Here is a 16,004-nt window from a genome sequence, read left to right as displayed (position 1 = left end):
TCGTAGTGAATACGGTACGTCAGACCATCATCTCACCTTCATATTCCCTCCTCTACATGATGATCAAGTTGTCCTTTGCGACGACATACCTAGTAGCTTTAGGAAGAGCCGGAAAAGGCATGACAGGTAGCGGCCAACAGCATCGTCATATGCTCGCGGTCACCTGTCGTCGGTGCTTAAAAATTTAGGTGTCTGAAATCTTGCAACAATATCGCTGCCATATCTACGCATCACGCTCATTGGAACATGTGCTGACATTGTTCAATAGGCAGGTCTTCAGTTCTTCTCCGCGTATGCAACGCGTGCGGGTATAGATCGACTTTCGCCTGTGCTGTCAAGCTCCACATTGCGAGAAATGAGCTACAGCGCTTGCTGTCCCAGTGTCGTATGGGACTAAGGCATCTCGCTTACGTTGCAAGAGACTGCTATATGCAGCGGTAAGGGCTCAAGAATGGTAAGGCTCAGGTGACTCTTTTCATGGTGTGCAAGAACGGTGCATCAGATACACATTTCTTCAACGGCAAGACCTTCATTCCATGCCTCACCAGTCAAATCCATCTCGTTAGCCGCACGTCCTCAAAGGTTCGCCCTTGCAAAATCTTCTTAGGCAATGCAAGAATCAGCCAGAAACGAGATGTCATATTCGAAAAACGTCAGAGAATTAAAAGAGTCCATACACGCATCAAACTTTTCCGCTCCACAATCGTCATAAGAACATCAACCTCTCCTCGATACATCCTATTCCTCGATGCGATTTCCTGCCCTTCAAACATTTACCCTCATCGCCAACCCTCCCACGCCGACTTCACAACCCGCATCCGTCCCCTCACACCCGACATAAACTTGAAATTCTGCATTCCCCGCCGTCGCCATCCCAGTAACGTCCACTTCTACGACTCTTCTCTCCCTCACTCCAAACACGGACCACGCCCATCCATTCACGCCAGAATTCCGATACAGGGTATTGTAAATTCCGGCATCACATGAGCAGGACGAAGAAACGTTGAAGTAAACTGTCCCTGTAAGTCGGAAAGTCTGGTTGAGAGAGATTGGCAGAGGTGAGATCTGAGTGAGGTAGCCGGACGTGAAGGTGGGTGTTAGCGGAGAAAGGGTGGACAAGGTTATTACGGCGAGGCGTTGCTGCTGCTGCTGTTGTTGGGGAGTCAGGCCAGGTGTTGAGGGGACAAGAGATGAAGGCATCATGTAATTCATGAGCGCCGTAGCGTTATTTAATGTTCCGGGCGGAAGCAGTACAGTGGTGATGCTAGAAGGGGAGAGAACGTTGTTGTTCAAATTGGAGGTTGGTCGCCAGCGCCAGTATTGGAGTCCTGAAGTGAAGTTTCCGTCCCGGAGGATCGAGGCGCTGGGTGGGGGGACGAGAGGGTTTGCTCCAAGTGAGGGAACATATGTGTAGAAGGCGACGGAGTCGATGTTCCAAGTAATGTTGAAGTTTCCGCTGCAGTACATGAAGAGTATGAAGCGGTTGGCGTCTCGCGTTGTGGTTCCGCTGGCGTTGAAATTACTGGAGAAGGCTGACGTGGAGCTGGTGAGATTCGGATTGAAGAAGAAGAGGGGTTCGTAGTCCGTTTGAGCGTAAAAGTTGCAGAAGTTGGTTGGTGAGATAGGTCCAGAAGTGCTGAAGCTAAGACTGAGAGTCATGTAGTATGAGAGTCCGGCGGACACGTTCACGGCTTGTATCAGCTCGCCTGCTTTGTAGCCAAAGGAGTCGGCCAGAACCCAGTATGAAGTGCTGTTACATCTGTCAGATCCCACCAAGCATTGGCTCTGAACATAACTCACGGCACACCAGAAACTCCTTCGATACTGAAAGTGTCGGTGGTCCAAGGGCTGAGAGATCCCATGTTTTCCATGAAGTCGCCATTATTGACCAGCTGTGATCGATTGCCAGGCCCGGTAGGTCCGCTCATACGTATTGCGGAATCGACATTGTAGCCACTTGGCTGGTTATCACGCAACATTTTGGTTTTGAGATTGCATTGCAGCGTATCGCTGCTGAAGTAGCCATATGTAACGCCAGCACAGATTGAGCCTTGGTTGGAGCAGAGGTTTACGCAGTCCAGATACGAATTGACCGCTACAGAGATGAGTCCGAATACGTTTTGGCTATTCGATGAGTAGGCCTGATTGCAAACGATCAGGTACTGGCTTCCATCTTCTATGAGATTAATCTGGTTAGTGAATGCACCTCTCCATCAGATATGTGAGCGTACGAGCTGTAAATGATTGTCTATCAGCAGATGGGCACGTCGGGCCAGTTGGGACTGGCGAAGCAGCAGTGGCACTGCTCGTTATTTGCGACGGGTTCGGAGTTGGCGAAGTGGTCGTTGTTCGAATGGTTAATATCGATGTCGGGACCAAGCCGAAGGAAGACGAGATAGAGGATGTCGGAATTGACGAAGTGATCGAGCTTGTAGATGGGACAAACGATGTTGAGAATGTATTAGAGAACGAAAGCGTCCCGAAGGAGACAGAAGAAAGCGATGTGACTGCAACTATTCTTGAAGAAGACTGTGAAGATGAGCTCGCAAGAGCTGTGGTGGTAGTGCTTGTTGTCCTTGTGACCGGGCACAACGGCAGTCCCAAACCACCACACAGCAACGCTGCCATCGCTTGCAAACCTGTTGAAAGGCGCTATTCCAGAGATCCGTGGATAGCAGTCTTGGTCGGATTATCGGCAGTGAGAAGGCATGGCACGGCATCGTTGCCGGTATTGTGGACGCCGAGTTTGTATAGGGATGTGAGCGTGTCACTTCGGCAAGCCGAATGGGGGCACTGCATTTCGCGATTCTCGCAATTGTCGGCTACTCCGCCCATCAAATGATGCTTGACATGCGTTGTTCACGATCATAGCCAAATTCGGTCGAATCCTACCTCCGTACTGCCAGAGACCAATCTGGCCAGTTGGATTGCACTGAAACTATTGTAATGCTGAAATTGCTGTGCTGCGTGTTGGTCATTGTGTCGTAGTACTTACCGTTGGGTCGACCATGTCGGGTCGAGCAGATGCCGGGCATCGTGCATAACACAGCTAGTCCTGTACATGAGTGTGTCGTTCTTTAGCAGTTGCCGGAATGGCGTTGCATTGATCCGCTACTGCAAGCTCAGTCATTGACCAACTCGTTCAAACGCTGGAGGAAGCAAATTTAATGCTGAGAAATGTTATCCACACTCGAACTTCTCCTCACTGGTGCCATCTAACGCGCAGTATACCCGCCCTCAAGCCTGATGTCGTCTCCATTGATGTTCAGTGCTTCGTCTCTGCACAGAAAGTCGACTATTCGAGCGACTTCGTGAGGCTCAGCGAACTTGCCTGTTGGCACAGCTGCTTGATACTCCTCTCGCGCTTTCTGGTCGCTCCATGCTTTCTTGCCCAGTTCCGTCCATACCGGGCCGGGACTTATGCTGTTGGCAGTAATGCCTCTCGATCCCCATTCCGAAGCTTGGGATCGCGTCAGCCCAACGAGACCTGCTTTACTCGCACAATATGGTCCGTGGTTCTGAAGCGCGACATGTGCAGCCTGGCTGGCAATATTGACGACCCGTCCGCCCGGGGCCTGCCCCTTGGCACGCTGCACTGCTGCGAAATAGGTGTTTGCAAATGCCTGGCCAGTCAGTGTTGGTCCGTGAAGATTGATCATGTAGTGCTTCAAGATGTCATTGACATCGAACGTCTCCAGAGGTTGTAGATTGACGTAGCCTGCAGCATTTACGAGAATACTCGGAAACGCAACATCATCCTTGGCAATGGCAGCAAAGGCCTCCTTGACGGACTCGTGGGAGGTCACATCGCAGGCGTAAGATCTGATGTCCTGGGAGTCATTGCCGAAGACTTGCGATATGGTTGGCCCGACACGCGACTGCTCGAATGGAGCGTACAGCAGTGCCAGTCGAGCACCCTGGGACCTCAGCAGCTTGCCTGTGACGGAGCCAAGACCGCCTGTGGAAGAATGAGCACGACTTCCACTGCACGTCGCAAACGGAGCTTACCGATGCCACCAACGATGATTGCCAATCGTGATGAATATGCCATTGTCTCCAAGTCGACTGCAGGGAGTTGGATGTGCTCCAGGCGTGGTTGTTGACATGGCGTGGGGAGATGTCTCTGGAGAAGTGGGGCGTGCCGCCTTCCTTTGCCGAGTTGGTGGAGGAAGGAGGTTTGCATCCTCCTTTCCGCGCACACAATGCCGTCCTCACCATCTCCTTCCATCAACGCGTCGCAATCGCTCTTACTGCCCTTCTGAACTGCCCGCATTCTGTTTCTGCAGTAGGCCATGGACGCCTAGTGAATTGACATTCCCCACCTCCGACGGCACAACCAGACTTGTTCCCATGAGCCGGACAGGCAACGCAGTCCTCTCCATCAACCACATGAAGCTTTGCCAGTCTGCGAATGTCTTGCCTCATCGAGAAGACCCCAATCAGTGGCAACACTTCATATGGGAGATGCTCGTTCCTAGCGGAGAATTAGTGACGCCAAATATGGAGACGAATCAGCTGGCTGCAGGGTAACCTCCACCGCGAGTGACCTGTTGATAACAAAGCCTGGTGGCATTTTTAGATCTGGCCACTCCACTCCTCTGCGCAAGCGTTGAACTTAGTAGTTCGCTGCGGCCTGTATGCGAATCAGTCGGATCCGTTTCTGCTGCTGATAAGCCAGCAGAACGACATAGTTTTCCTTTGGACGCATGAAGATATCGCGCAAGTTGCCCCAGACCTACATGAGCTCCGAACATGGCTCCGCGCACCCGAAGATGTTGCACTCAACATGATTGTCGAGGATTGCCTGGTAAATCACCGCATAGCCTGTACAATCCTCAGACACCGGCCATGAGTCGAGACGGCGTTAGCGCGAAGAGAGAGGACTAGCGCGTCCGTCCTGCAAGTCATTGCCAGAGCTGATAAACCGGCACAATGACTTGAAATACACGATGCTGATCTCGAAACGGCTGTTCAGCAGCATGTAAACCAGTACCTCCGTATGACTTGGGAAGCAATGTTGCCTGTTGTGAACTGACACTCCACTGGGCCCTGCTGTGAGTCATGTATATTGGTTCCTATATACCCGGGACCCCAGACCCTGTATACTAGCCCCTATATAGTACCATTCGATAGTGTAGATAGTTTTGTATCCTCTTTTGCCCGACAATACGAGAGAGGGTCCCTTAGTGCCCCCCGATAACATGCGACGATACGCGACTTCGTAACAGGTTATGAGCCCGGGTTAGCGCTATTGTATTCCAAGCTCCGATAGAAGGCGAGGCGCGGTTCACCGACAGAGTACGGAAGCCGAAGGCAGGACAACAGGAACGCTATTGGCAACAGCGAGACACCGAGCTAGAAGAGCAAGGAAACAGCCCGAGCTGTGGCTGTATAAACAGGGACAGTAGCAGCAGAGACTGCGCCAGGAGCCTGCGGGTGAAGACAGGCACACAGAGGAAGGACTGTGCCCTCTGTGCTCAGGGACAAAGGACAATGTGCCCCTGTATAAAGAAGGAGCAAAACCCTTTCCATGGTTAAACATGAGTCCCAGATTGCAACTGGGTGTAGGACCCCATGGACCCTAGCTGAGGGACTGAAAACAGCGGTGCAGCTGCATGCAGAATTGCAGCCAGCCCACCTGCAGCTGAGACCAAATGCAGAAGAGAGAAGAGCATTGAGGAATGATAGTTAGAGTGAGGACACCAAGACAGACAACAAGGGGAGAGGATGTTGCAACAGAGGGCTGCAGAAAGTGTAACAGCAACCTGCAGTACACCAAACCTGCTGTTGGCAGAATAACACTTCAGAGACTGCACCCCAAGCTGTCTGGATTAGTACCTTATCTCTGGTGCTGGGAGAACTTGCCAACTCTCAAAGGAAGATCTTGCAGTAACCAAAGGCTTGGTTTATACCAGATATGTTATGTTCAGGGAGGAAGCAGTTGCAAGGCAGTTCTGACATGGACTGCTGATGGCTCATAACACTTCAGAGACTGCCTGAACCTCTCACTACCTCTGGAGGCCAATGGTGAATCCAGGATCAAGAGGAGTCATGAACCTACCTTTGTCTTATGGGATAGCTACAGGAAGTCCTGAGCTGGAGGGTGCCAAAGTGGTATGCTCCCTTGATTCCCATATGCCAGCAGGAAAGCACGGCTGCTTGATAGCCGGATCATTCCAACAGGAGGCTCTAATCTGAGGAGGGACAGAGGGTGACCCATGTATAGGAAGAACCCTGCAATCATTTGACTTTTCCCCGCTTTGATTCTCCTTGGGACAGAAGGACAACTTTCCATCTGACCCAATACTAATTCTACAAGACTACAATGGATACTCAAGACAAATCCTCCGGACTTCAGAAAAGACCATGCCCAATCCTATGCAAGGACAATGCAGAAGGATGGTTCAGAAGGATGGAAATCTTCTTGAGGGGAGAAGACCTGTATCACACAATCTCCCATGAGACACACACCCATCACCCCAAAGTCACAGTACAAAGCAATCTGGTGGATATCTTTGTGCATAGGGGAGGATGATGAAGAGCTGGTCTCAGAACTCCAAACTGCAAAGGAGGTTTGGCAAGAGCTGAAGAAGAAGTATGCAGACAACCAAGCTACAGGAAGGAAACTTCTGAAGCAGTACTTCAGTTTCCAAAAGGCAGAGGACATGAGCATTGATGGAGCATGGACACACCTTCAGGCACTTGGCAAAAGGATCAAAGTTGCCCAACCTGAAATGGCTGCTGCCATAAACCCAAAGGCAAGAGCACAGGTACTCTTGTCTGGGCTTCCAGAACAATGGTCTACCATCAGAGATGCAATAGATGGTCAACCCTCACTGTCACCTGAAAGCATACTCTCAATCCTTCAGGAGAAAGAGGTGAGCATGCCTGCAGGCAGCACACCTGTGGCCTTTGCAGCCCGAGCTGCATCATCAAGAGGATCATCATCTCACAGAGGAAGAAGATCAGACAGCAAGATGTCTGACAGACAAGGACTGAGATGCAAGCTATGCAATCAAGCTGGGCACTATGTTTCAATCTGCCCATACTTGGAAATGGCCCAAGGAATAATAAAGGTGGTCTCTGAGAACAAGATCTCAGACTCAAAGGCCTTGGCCCTAGTTGCACATGATCAGGATGATGATTGGGATGAGGAGGTGGATTGAACAGCCCCAGTGCACTGTCAAGGGGAGTGTTGTGAACTGACACTCCACTGGGCCCTGCTGTGAGTCATGTATATTGGTTCCTATATACCCGGGACCCCAGACCCTGTATACTAGCCCCTATATAGTACCATTCGATAGTGTAGATAGTTTTGTATCCTCTTTTGCCCGACAATACGAGAGAGGGTCCCTTAGTGCCCCCCGATAACATGCGACGATACGCGACTTCGTAACATTGCCAGCTTTAACTTGTCCTCAGCATGCCACCAACATCACATCACCTCGTCTCCATATGATCTCTTCGGCCTCATGCGCTGGCTTGCAAGTCTTTCCGCCATATGTGCCATTTGGCTATGCAGAGTCAGCGCCCAGACGAATGATTCGGCACCGGCGCTGTCCACATGCGTGGTAAGTGAGTTTCCTGCACCCTTCGGAACACACTGCTGAGAAAATGCCTAGACGAATTGCATATTCGAATTTATCCCGGCCTCCGGATGTGGTGCGGATGCTGCGTGCCTGTGCGATAGCACTGTCTACAAGAATGCTGTACAGAAATGTCTGCAATCGAATTGTCCGGCCAAAGAGGCGCTGCGTACGTTCATTGATGATCGGTCCCCCGCTCATGCATCTGACGATGTGCAGTCGCAGGAAGATATCAAAGCACAGCTTGTGGCGAGCCTGTGCGATCCGAGGACACCACAACACCGCGAGTAGTGTGGACCATGTTCGCCACTGCAGCGATTGGCGTCGTTGCCAGGCTCATCTTCCGGAATCCTTATGCTAGAGGTCATGGATACGGAGCCGATGACTGGACAATGCTTCTGGCTCTCATAATCCTCATCCCATTCAATGCCGTTGTTCACCTCATGGCGAAGGCCGGAACGGGACGCGATATATGGAGTCTTGAACCCGAAAACATCACGATGTTGCTTCACACGTTCTGGATGGAGGGCATTCTATACGCAGTACTGATGACGATCATCAAAGTGTCAATCCTATTGCTCTATTTGCGGATCTGGACTGCCGGGTCCACCGACAATATTACCTTTCGGAGAGCCTGTTTCATCCTAATCGGCATCAACATCGCGGCTGGAATAGCTGTCGCACTGAGCGTCGTATTCGAATGTATGCCAATCAGCTATGCGTGGACGCGTGAGTCTTGAACACTGATGGCATGCACGAATTGCGAACGTACTGACGTGCATGTAGGCTGGGACGGTGAGCATCAGGGAACATGTATCGACTACTCAGCCCAATCTTATGCCATATCGGCAATCAGCGTAATCCTCGACCTGGTCACTTTTATGCTTCCGATTGGGAAACTGGCGAACCTACCTTTGTCGAGAGGGAAAAAGTTCGGAGTGTGTTTCGTCTTCGCGCTAGGCTTACTCGCAACGGCAGCCAGCATTGTCAGGCTGGCGTATCTCATCAGAGACTCAACTTCTCCAAACTTCAGTCTCTGGCTCGCTCCTGTCGCTACCTGGACCTCGTTGGAGTGCAATTTAGCTGTAATTTGCGCTTGCTTGCCGGCCATGGCCGGGTTGATACAAAAGGTGTGGAATCACACTTGCAAAGGCAAGAACTGGTCAACACGACGCGGCAGCACCAACATCGACAACGTGCGACTCTCATCACTACACACGCCGGCGCAGTACTACGACGAAGGTGGGGCCTATCGTTACCACAGCATAACGCTTCCGGAAATAACTAAGACATCACTCAGACAGCAGATCTCTGCCGAGCATGTCGATTCGTTACGAGCGGGGCGGCCTGATAAAAGAGGATATCGGCAGAACACAAACGAAATCTTCCTCGACGACGGAGCTATCGAAATGGCACCACGGAACTCACCCTACGAGCAAGCCTTTACCGCGCAACAAACCTCTACCTTCCGTCAGTACGGCTCCTGATCGAGCGTTGATGCGCTGGAAGCATAAGATCGTGCGACATCACCGCAAATGGGTCGGTGAGAAGTGCATTGAGGAGGATGCGTCGTTTTACTGCCGAAGCTAGACTGGCCAGTTCGACACAATTGGGACACGATTGCTCATGCTGCAGCGGAAATACGAGAACGTCTGCCTCGTGATTTGCAGTGCTTGCAGAAGAGTTTGCACATGGGTTACCAGACGCTACAAGTTATGGGTTGGAAGAGAGCAGAGCGGAACAATGCACAGAGTACAGCATGAATATGATGATACAGAGAATAACATTTGCCAAGGAGGCTGTGTAGACCTAGTGTCTATTGCGAGCAGATGCACTTGTGCCTTTGCCGTTCCTCCAGTCAATTCTCGACTGTCCAAGGTCTCTGTAACGAGGTGCAATTTGGAAAGGCTGTCCTGTCGTCTCTTGCAACATTAATAAGTGGAAGGACTGATGTTAAGATCGTCAGAAAGAGCCAGCATCATCCATCAGGCGCTGAGGCCATTTAGTGACTTCCCGTTCCGCTTCTTTTTCCGTTCTGGCTCTCCCCTTCCAAATCCTCCCCTCCACCTTTTCTTCATCAACTTTCATCAACGCAACTACTCAAGACAACTCCATGGAACTCTGCTTTTCACTCCCAATCGAATGCCTTGATTGTGTCGCTCGGACATTCGGGCACAAAATGTTCGAGACCGGGGTTCCTGGGCGATGACGATACAATGTACAGCTGCCAGATTTTACAGTAAGGATATCAACACTAATGACCGCTGCCGGTGTTCTTCTGGCGACACGATGAAGACTGGTTCAAGTTGTCACTTGCGCGCACATATCGGGAAGGCAATATTCGTGCGAGGATGGTCGTAGCGACAGTTTTCGCCACATAAAGAATTGTTCTCAGGCGCCGTAGCGACGCGCGATGCAGCTCCCTGGAGATCCCGCAGTCACGTTCAAGGATGCCGATCCGACTGTGTGCACAGCATACCAGGTACTTAACCTTGGAGCTGACACTGCAGTCGAGCTCAAACTTCATCGCGAGCTCTTCCATCACCACATCATTCAATCAAAATGGGCTCCATCGAGGAGACATATGGCATTTTTCGCTTCGTAGACCCGGACTTGTCAGTATCGGCGTACGACCGAGCCATCTTCGCCAATCCTCGACCAAAAAGGCTCGAGCAGCTCAAGCTTCCTTTGCACAACTTCTGGACTTCTGACGAAGTCGCCAAAGGCAATGCGGGTCTCGATACTCAAGGCTTCACCTATATCAAGCATGCTTCAGCGCTGACGGCAGAGAACGTCTTCGAAGGCAGCAACGTGGAGAAAATCTTGGTTCCGGAGACGATAGACATGATGCTCAAGTTGACTGGGGCTAAACGAGGCGTCGTTCACAATGTGACATTTCGCCGAAAATCTGCAGCGAAGCAGGAGAACCTCGACTTCATCCCTATGCGTGGCAATGAGCTGGACCAAATTTTGGCGAAGATGCCCAAGAACCAACTGCTAGGTGCGTATGGTCCGTGAACATATTAGAATTCTAAACCCAACTTAGTCGCAGTGAATGGAAAGGATGTACAATCCTCGAGCGAACCAGCTCGACAATGTCACGTAGACTTGACATTGAAAGGACTTCGCACGACTCTGCGTTCTGCCACAACAGAGATTGCAGAAGCCGCCAGAAATGTCATTGAAGCAGAAGATCTCTGCGCATCGGGCGCAGATGTCAGAGTGCCTCGTTGCGCTTCCTACAGCATCTGGGTATCAAGTCTTGTCACTGAAGACGGAGAAACAGACACTGACAAAAATTCCAGCGTCCATTGCAGACAGTCAAGCGTGATCCGATCTCGATTTGCGATTATCGTACGCTGGACATGGCGGAGCTTATCCCTACAGAGAACCGCATTCCCAGCGGCATCAACCCGGAAGGCGACTATGTTGTCGAAGCATACACGGCACAGCCGCCCAAGCGACCAGAGCTACAAAAGTGGTACTGGGTGCCAGAGCAAAAGCCCGACGAAGTGTGCATTATCAAGTTTGCCGACACGGCTGCGGAGGGTGATCCCAGTATCGCGGCCTGTGGCTTGCATGTCAGTCCCGTGTTGCCTGGCACCGAGAACGAAGAGATTAGGCAGAGCTCTGAGATTCGAGTCTATCTGTTTTGGGAGTAGAGAGATGGACGACTTTAATCAAAATGGGAAGTTTGCGAGTCGTTCGGTTTTTGAGGTCAGTGAGCGATTGGTGAAAAGAATTGTAGGTGACATGTGACGATTTGATGAGACCTTCAGAGAACTTGACATAGGTATTCAAGCCGTTTATTGCGGACGCGTGCGTGAATTCGGACTTGTGTCCGAGGTTGGGGTGTCATGGTCGACATCCTGACTGCCTTACTTCTCCCAAAGTCACATACAAATCGCTTCTACAAACTTCATCTCAACCTCAAGATCGGAGGTCATTCACCTCAACGGCAGAGCATGCGATCACAACATCGAAACACGACAACACAGAGTTTGCATCCGGGTCTTCCACGCGCCCGCCCACGCGCCCCGTCTGTTCCGACGAGAGCCCGTTCACTGTGCGCGCCGCAATCAAGAGGGTTGGACCATGCGTCATCGCCATGTTAGATCAATCCTCCCCACCTCCTATGAGTGCATAAGCTTCCGCAACAAGGCAGGCTTGCCAGCACTTAAGCTGAAACAAGACCTTGTCCTCCATGCTAAATACGTCGCCTGCGCCTCTAAGCTTCGATGGCAGATTGTCTTCTTCTAATTCGAACAAAGATTCACAGCCAGAAGTAAGACTACTTTCCTCAACGGTACTCAAGATCGCAAGCCATTTCCATCAAGACCGGTAGCCTCTTAAATTGTGTGCTGGGGACGGCGCAGGACTCCAGCTTCCACACCGGCAGGGGGACATACAAGAAGGACTTTCTTGGTGGGTGAGGCACAGCTAGTGCGGTAGAATCAGAGAAACCCACCAACACTGTTGTGCCTCTCCTTCGCATCGATCTGAAACTCCAACAGCATTGGGTGGGGTCGGCACAGCTAGTGCTGTGGAAACGCTGCGGTTCTAATATTGCCAATTGCTGTGCCTCTCTTTCCAGCTCCATCACACAGCGCCTTTCGAAGCGGAAACATCACATATAAGCCTCTTATTACTCCTCAGAACGATGGCCATCACGCCAATGGAAGCCTTCATCGCATTCTCGGACTGGATCACACGCTTCGCAGCCGACATAGGACCATTCATCCTCCTCGTCAACAATCTTTACTTCTTGTGGCAAGGCCAAAATGAGTGTCCCGACCGCGGGTTCTTTGCTCACAATGCTTTTACTGCTGCTTTCCTGCTCTACTGTCGATTCCGTCCCGCTGGAGAGCGCCCCCGTCGTGATGTACAGCGGCCACCCACAGCCAGAGCGATGGATACTGTATGATTTGGAGCAACCTTTCGGGCCCCTCTCTACTTCCAACAGTACGGAGCTGTCTGTGGAGAGGTATGTCGCTACGCATTGCTGCTCGGATTTCGAAATATGACTGAGTGAATGCAGGAGAACCGCAGTCACCGTTTGCGAGCGCATCATAACTGTTGCCGCGGGCTGTGCAGTCTCTATTAATGCTATCAAGGATTTCAGCAAATGGGTAGCGGGCGTGATAAGTGATGCGAGTAAACAACGAAGCTGTGGAACGTTCAGTGGATCCATTGGAGGTATCTCCTACAGATACCAAGCCAACGGGAAGAACTGCGATACGACTGCTGAAGAGAAAACGATCGAGGGGGCGATTTTGCATCACATCAAGACTACAGATGGTTCCAAAGTGTAAGTCGTCATCCAACTTTTGACTCTGCCGGCAGTGCGTGACTGACCTGCTTGTAGTTGCTATACCGAGTGCCTCGATCTTACACATGGTGGTATTTGGGATGGCTATCTTCTCATAGGGCCGTCCGCCAGCTTTGACGCAAATCAATACTGTGGGCCTCAGCTATCGCGCGACAGCTTCAAAGATTGCTCTAGTGGAGGCAAGAACGATGCCAGCTAAAGTCTCCGAGATCTCTACAGGCTAAGGCAGGATGGGTTGAGATTTCGGCGTTGGCAGGAATAGATTAGAATGGAGAGAAAAGGCGTGAGCGAACAGCACTCACAGTCTGCAATCTCAAGCCTCTTACATTCAACATGGCGGAGTTCTGAGTTCCGTAGGTGTCTTCCTCTCGCACTGGTATTAAAATCAGATTCCATGACCTTCCTCTAATCAAAAGTTGAACTCGGAGCCAACGGATATCGTCCTCACAAATGTGGTAACGAGTCGATTCTGAAGAAACACCAAGCTGACTTCCTCAGCAACTAGGACTGGGCTGTGAATCAGGTGCGGGAATCTTAAAATTAAGGCATGCTATGCTATGCTATGCTCGTTAGATGCGTATGCATGTATACAAGAGTTGCTTTTTGTGTATCTGGAAGCCGCTGCTCGTGTAATTCGTCCGTGAGACGTCCGATGCGTACTGTGTTGCAACATCGACGGCCCACGCGATGGCTCGTTCAGCGACTTCATCTCCATGTGTCACTCTGCGTTGCAGAACCTGCGCAGTTCGCAGGAACCACATAGTACCTGTTCGGATCACTCTCCCATCGCACGCTGCCGTCCTGCTGCTTGCGAATGTACTTGTAGTTGAAACCGCCGCGAGCTGGCAAGCCAACAGTGGCAAACCACAAGTTATTGGTGCTGGTGTAGTTCTGCGCGCTCAGTGCAACTGCTTTGTTCGTGTCCCAGTTGCCCAGCTCAGCAATGCCTCCGGTGATAAAGACGGACTCGCCAAAGTTTGTCGTAACGGTCTCCTTGAAAAGAACGTTCGTCCGGGTCGGAGTGGCGGAGCAGGCACCTGTTGTTGAGGTGGGTGTGCTTCCAGGTCGGGAGAATGTGTTTGTGGCTGCCACACAAGGACCATTTGCAGAGCCGCCGGAGCATGAGTTTGGCACTTGCGCAGAGCCGGCTCCCCAGCTTGACGGCAATACAGCTTTTCGTGCGTTTAGGGCCGTCAAGAAAGCAGCGTACGACCAGGTCAGGTCGACTGCGGACAATGGCGAGCCATTTGATCGCGAGTATTGTTCGGCCAGTGCGCCATTTTGTGGCGTATATTGCTGAGCATTCGCAAAGTAGCTGTCTGCGTATGCCATGACGGCATTGATGACTGAAGTGAAGGTCGTGGTCGACGACGCATACGTGCCAGTTGCGGCTGAGGGATACACGTCTCTGAAGAATGGCAGAGAGAGCGCCGTGATTGTGAGAGATCCCTGTTGACGCCATTGGTAGACCGCGTAATATAGCTGTTCGGCAGCAGCGAATGTGGCAAGGCTATACCATGTTAGCATTTTCAGGTACAGGTCGGCATTTTTACTTACTACCAAGGATTGCCACCTAAGCATAAAGGGTCAGCGATGTACGCAACACGAAGCGAGCTGATAGAATGCATACCTTGATACACATCCTCCGAGTATCTGCCCACGGCGACGCCCTTGCCCTGAGGAATACCGCTATTGATGGAGTAGACGGATCGGAAGGAATCCGTGACTTGCTTGTGGTTAGCCAGAGCCTTGTCGGAACATGGCTGGAATGTGTTCGCATTGCAGCCTATGGCAGAGTCGAATAGGTGTATGCTGGTCAAGATCGAGTTCACGTCCTTGCCAGTCCGACCGCCACCGGTGTTTGAGCGGACATAAGAACCAGTCCAGTAGCTTTGCAAGAAACATAAGATCTGCGGTGCTTGTGAGCTGCAGTGCGCACACGACTGGCCAATCTGGGAAGCGAGCGCGGCGCCCTCGACCAGTGCACGGTATTGAGAGGCGGTCGTGAAGAAAGACGAGCTGTTGACTTCCTCCCACAAGTCAAAGCCCGTGGCATTCCAGTTGCTCGCTACCTTCGTGGGGTTGTCAGCCTTCAGCTCCGTTCCGCATATATTAGATCACCATACATATGTGAGGTCGTTCGAGACAACGGGCCAGATGATATCGCGGACCTGCGATGTCTGGCCTTTCGAAATTAAGTGGCGTGCGTAGGCAATCATGGCGGTGGCACGCAGAGCAGGACCATCACGTTGTGGGCGTCCCCAATCTCCAGTGAATTGAGTGCCATCAACCTCAAACTTGGGCTCTCCCAGGCCGCCGGAACAGAGACCGCCGGATGGGTTGTTGACAGTCTGGAGCGAGACCTGCGAGTTGATGTAATCTTGGATCGTGCCTTCGAGGTTGGTCTGGCCAGCCAGGAACTGGTCGACCAAGCACTTGATGGTCAAGCCAGCGTCGCGGGTCCAGGTGTAGAAGTAGGGAGGATCATTTCTCGAAGGCGAGGCCACTACTATGCCCGGATACGCTCCCTGCACCTTGTTGCCTTGAGATCCGATGTTGTTCAAGATGCCTACCGGGGATGTCAGTACTACACGGCATGCCCAGCCTTCTGGTCAGTGTATTGACCTTGCAATGCAACCGGGCTCTCAGCCGCCAGCCACGACTCGAGCGAGCCTGTTGCTCGGGCTTCGAGGGTGTCTGCAGCTGGAAAGCTCAGGACACTGCCGATGAGTGGGAGAATGCTGTAGAAGGTCTTCATGATGGTGGAGACCAGTGATGGAATGTGAGGTGAAGTGAGAGCCAGGTCGGCGGTACATATACTCGCCCATCAGCAGACCGACGCTTCCCTGAACCAGACCAGACGCTCCTGCTCTCATGGTCACTTGACAGCGCGGGTGTTCCTGAAACTATGCCACTCTTCGTGCTGATCGCTCGGCGCTACTGCTGTTCATGCTCGATGAGTGACATGCACAACTGGCGCTCAGCAGACGTGCGTTTGCTTGTCTCAGCTAGGAAGGTGTCGTACACTGCACATCGCCGGCCATGCAACGTCGAGCGGACGACAACGAGTGGTTGCAGAGGGGAAATTG

General features: G+C 51.7%; 6 protein-coding genes across 7 annotated transcripts; 3 read left to right on the top strand and 3 right to left on the bottom strand.

Moving 5' to 3' along the window:
• Positions 1-765: 765 nt before the first annotated feature.
• On the bottom strand, positions 766-3,010 carry CKM354_000671300 (uncharacterized protein; the record flags this gene model as incomplete). Its single annotated transcript, XM_044802040.1, has 5 exons — positions 766-1,750; positions 1,801-2,176; positions 2,232-2,282; positions 2,893-2,932; positions 2,996-3,010. The coding sequence occupies 5 exons, from the start codon at positions 3,008-3,010 to the stop codon at positions 766-768; spliced, it is 1,467 nt and encodes a 488-aa protein (XP_044657975.1).
• A 205-nt stretch (positions 3,011-3,215) lies between these two features.
• On the bottom strand, positions 3,216-4,051 carry CKM354_000671200 (uncharacterized protein; the record flags this gene model as incomplete). Its single annotated transcript, XM_044802039.1, has 2 exons — positions 3,216-3,958; positions 4,009-4,051. 2 exons carry the CDS (start codon positions 4,049-4,051, stop codon positions 3,216-3,218), a joined length of 786 nt encoding a protein of 261 aa, XP_044657974.1.
• Positions 4,052-7,472: 3,421 nt separating this feature from the next.
• On the top strand, positions 7,473-9,073 carry CKM354_000671100 (uncharacterized protein; the record flags this gene model as incomplete). The annotated part of the gene is made up of 4 exons (XM_044802038.1): positions 7,473-7,571; positions 7,623-7,755; positions 7,806-8,315; positions 8,373-9,073. The coding sequence occupies 4 exons, from the start codon at positions 7,473-7,475 to the stop codon at positions 9,071-9,073; spliced, it is 1,443 nt and encodes a 480-aa protein (XP_044657973.1).
• Positions 9,074-10,148: 1,075 nt separating this feature from the next.
• On the top strand, positions 10,149-11,248 carry CKM354_000671000 (uncharacterized protein; the record flags this gene model as incomplete). 2 transcript variants are annotated; one of them, XM_044802036.1, is made up of 3 exons in its annotated part: positions 10,149-10,587; positions 10,639-10,838; positions 10,892-11,248. In XM_044802036.1, 3 exons carry the CDS (start codon positions 10,149-10,151, stop codon positions 11,246-11,248), a joined length of 996 nt encoding a protein of 331 aa, XP_044657971.1. The 2 variants fall into 2 exon arrangements, with proteins under 2 accessions (XP_044657971.1, XP_044657972.1); XM_044802037.1 differs by having other exon boundaries at positions 10,633-10,838.
• Positions 11,249-12,367: 1,119 nt separating this feature from the next.
• On the top strand, positions 12,368-13,114 carry CKM354_000670900 (uncharacterized protein; the record flags this gene model as incomplete). Its single annotated transcript, XM_044802035.1, has 3 exons — positions 12,368-12,570; positions 12,625-12,894; positions 12,952-13,114. 3 exons carry the CDS (start codon positions 12,368-12,370, stop codon positions 13,112-13,114), a joined length of 636 nt encoding a protein of 211 aa, XP_044657970.1.
• Positions 13,115-13,620: 506 nt separating this feature from the next.
• Positions 13,621-15,673, bottom strand: CKM354_000670800 (glucan 1,4-alpha-glucosidase; the record flags this gene model as incomplete). Its single annotated transcript, XM_044802034.1, has 5 exons — positions 13,621-14,425; positions 14,473-14,488; positions 14,546-14,987; positions 15,042-15,484; positions 15,541-15,673. The coding sequence occupies 5 exons, from the start codon at positions 15,671-15,673 to the stop codon at positions 13,621-13,623; spliced, it is 1,839 nt and encodes a 612-aa protein (XP_044657969.1).
• Positions 15,674-16,004: the final 331 nt, after the last annotated feature.

Source organism: Cercospora kikuchii (assembly GCF_019650295.1).
Source record: "Cercospora kikuchii DNA, contig_00004, whole genome shotgun sequence".
Classification (NCBI taxonomy): domain Eukaryota; kingdom Fungi; phylum Ascomycota; class Dothideomycetes; order Mycosphaerellales; family Mycosphaerellaceae; genus Cercospora; species Cercospora kikuchii.
This window is presented reverse-complemented; position numbering and strand designations above follow the sequence as displayed.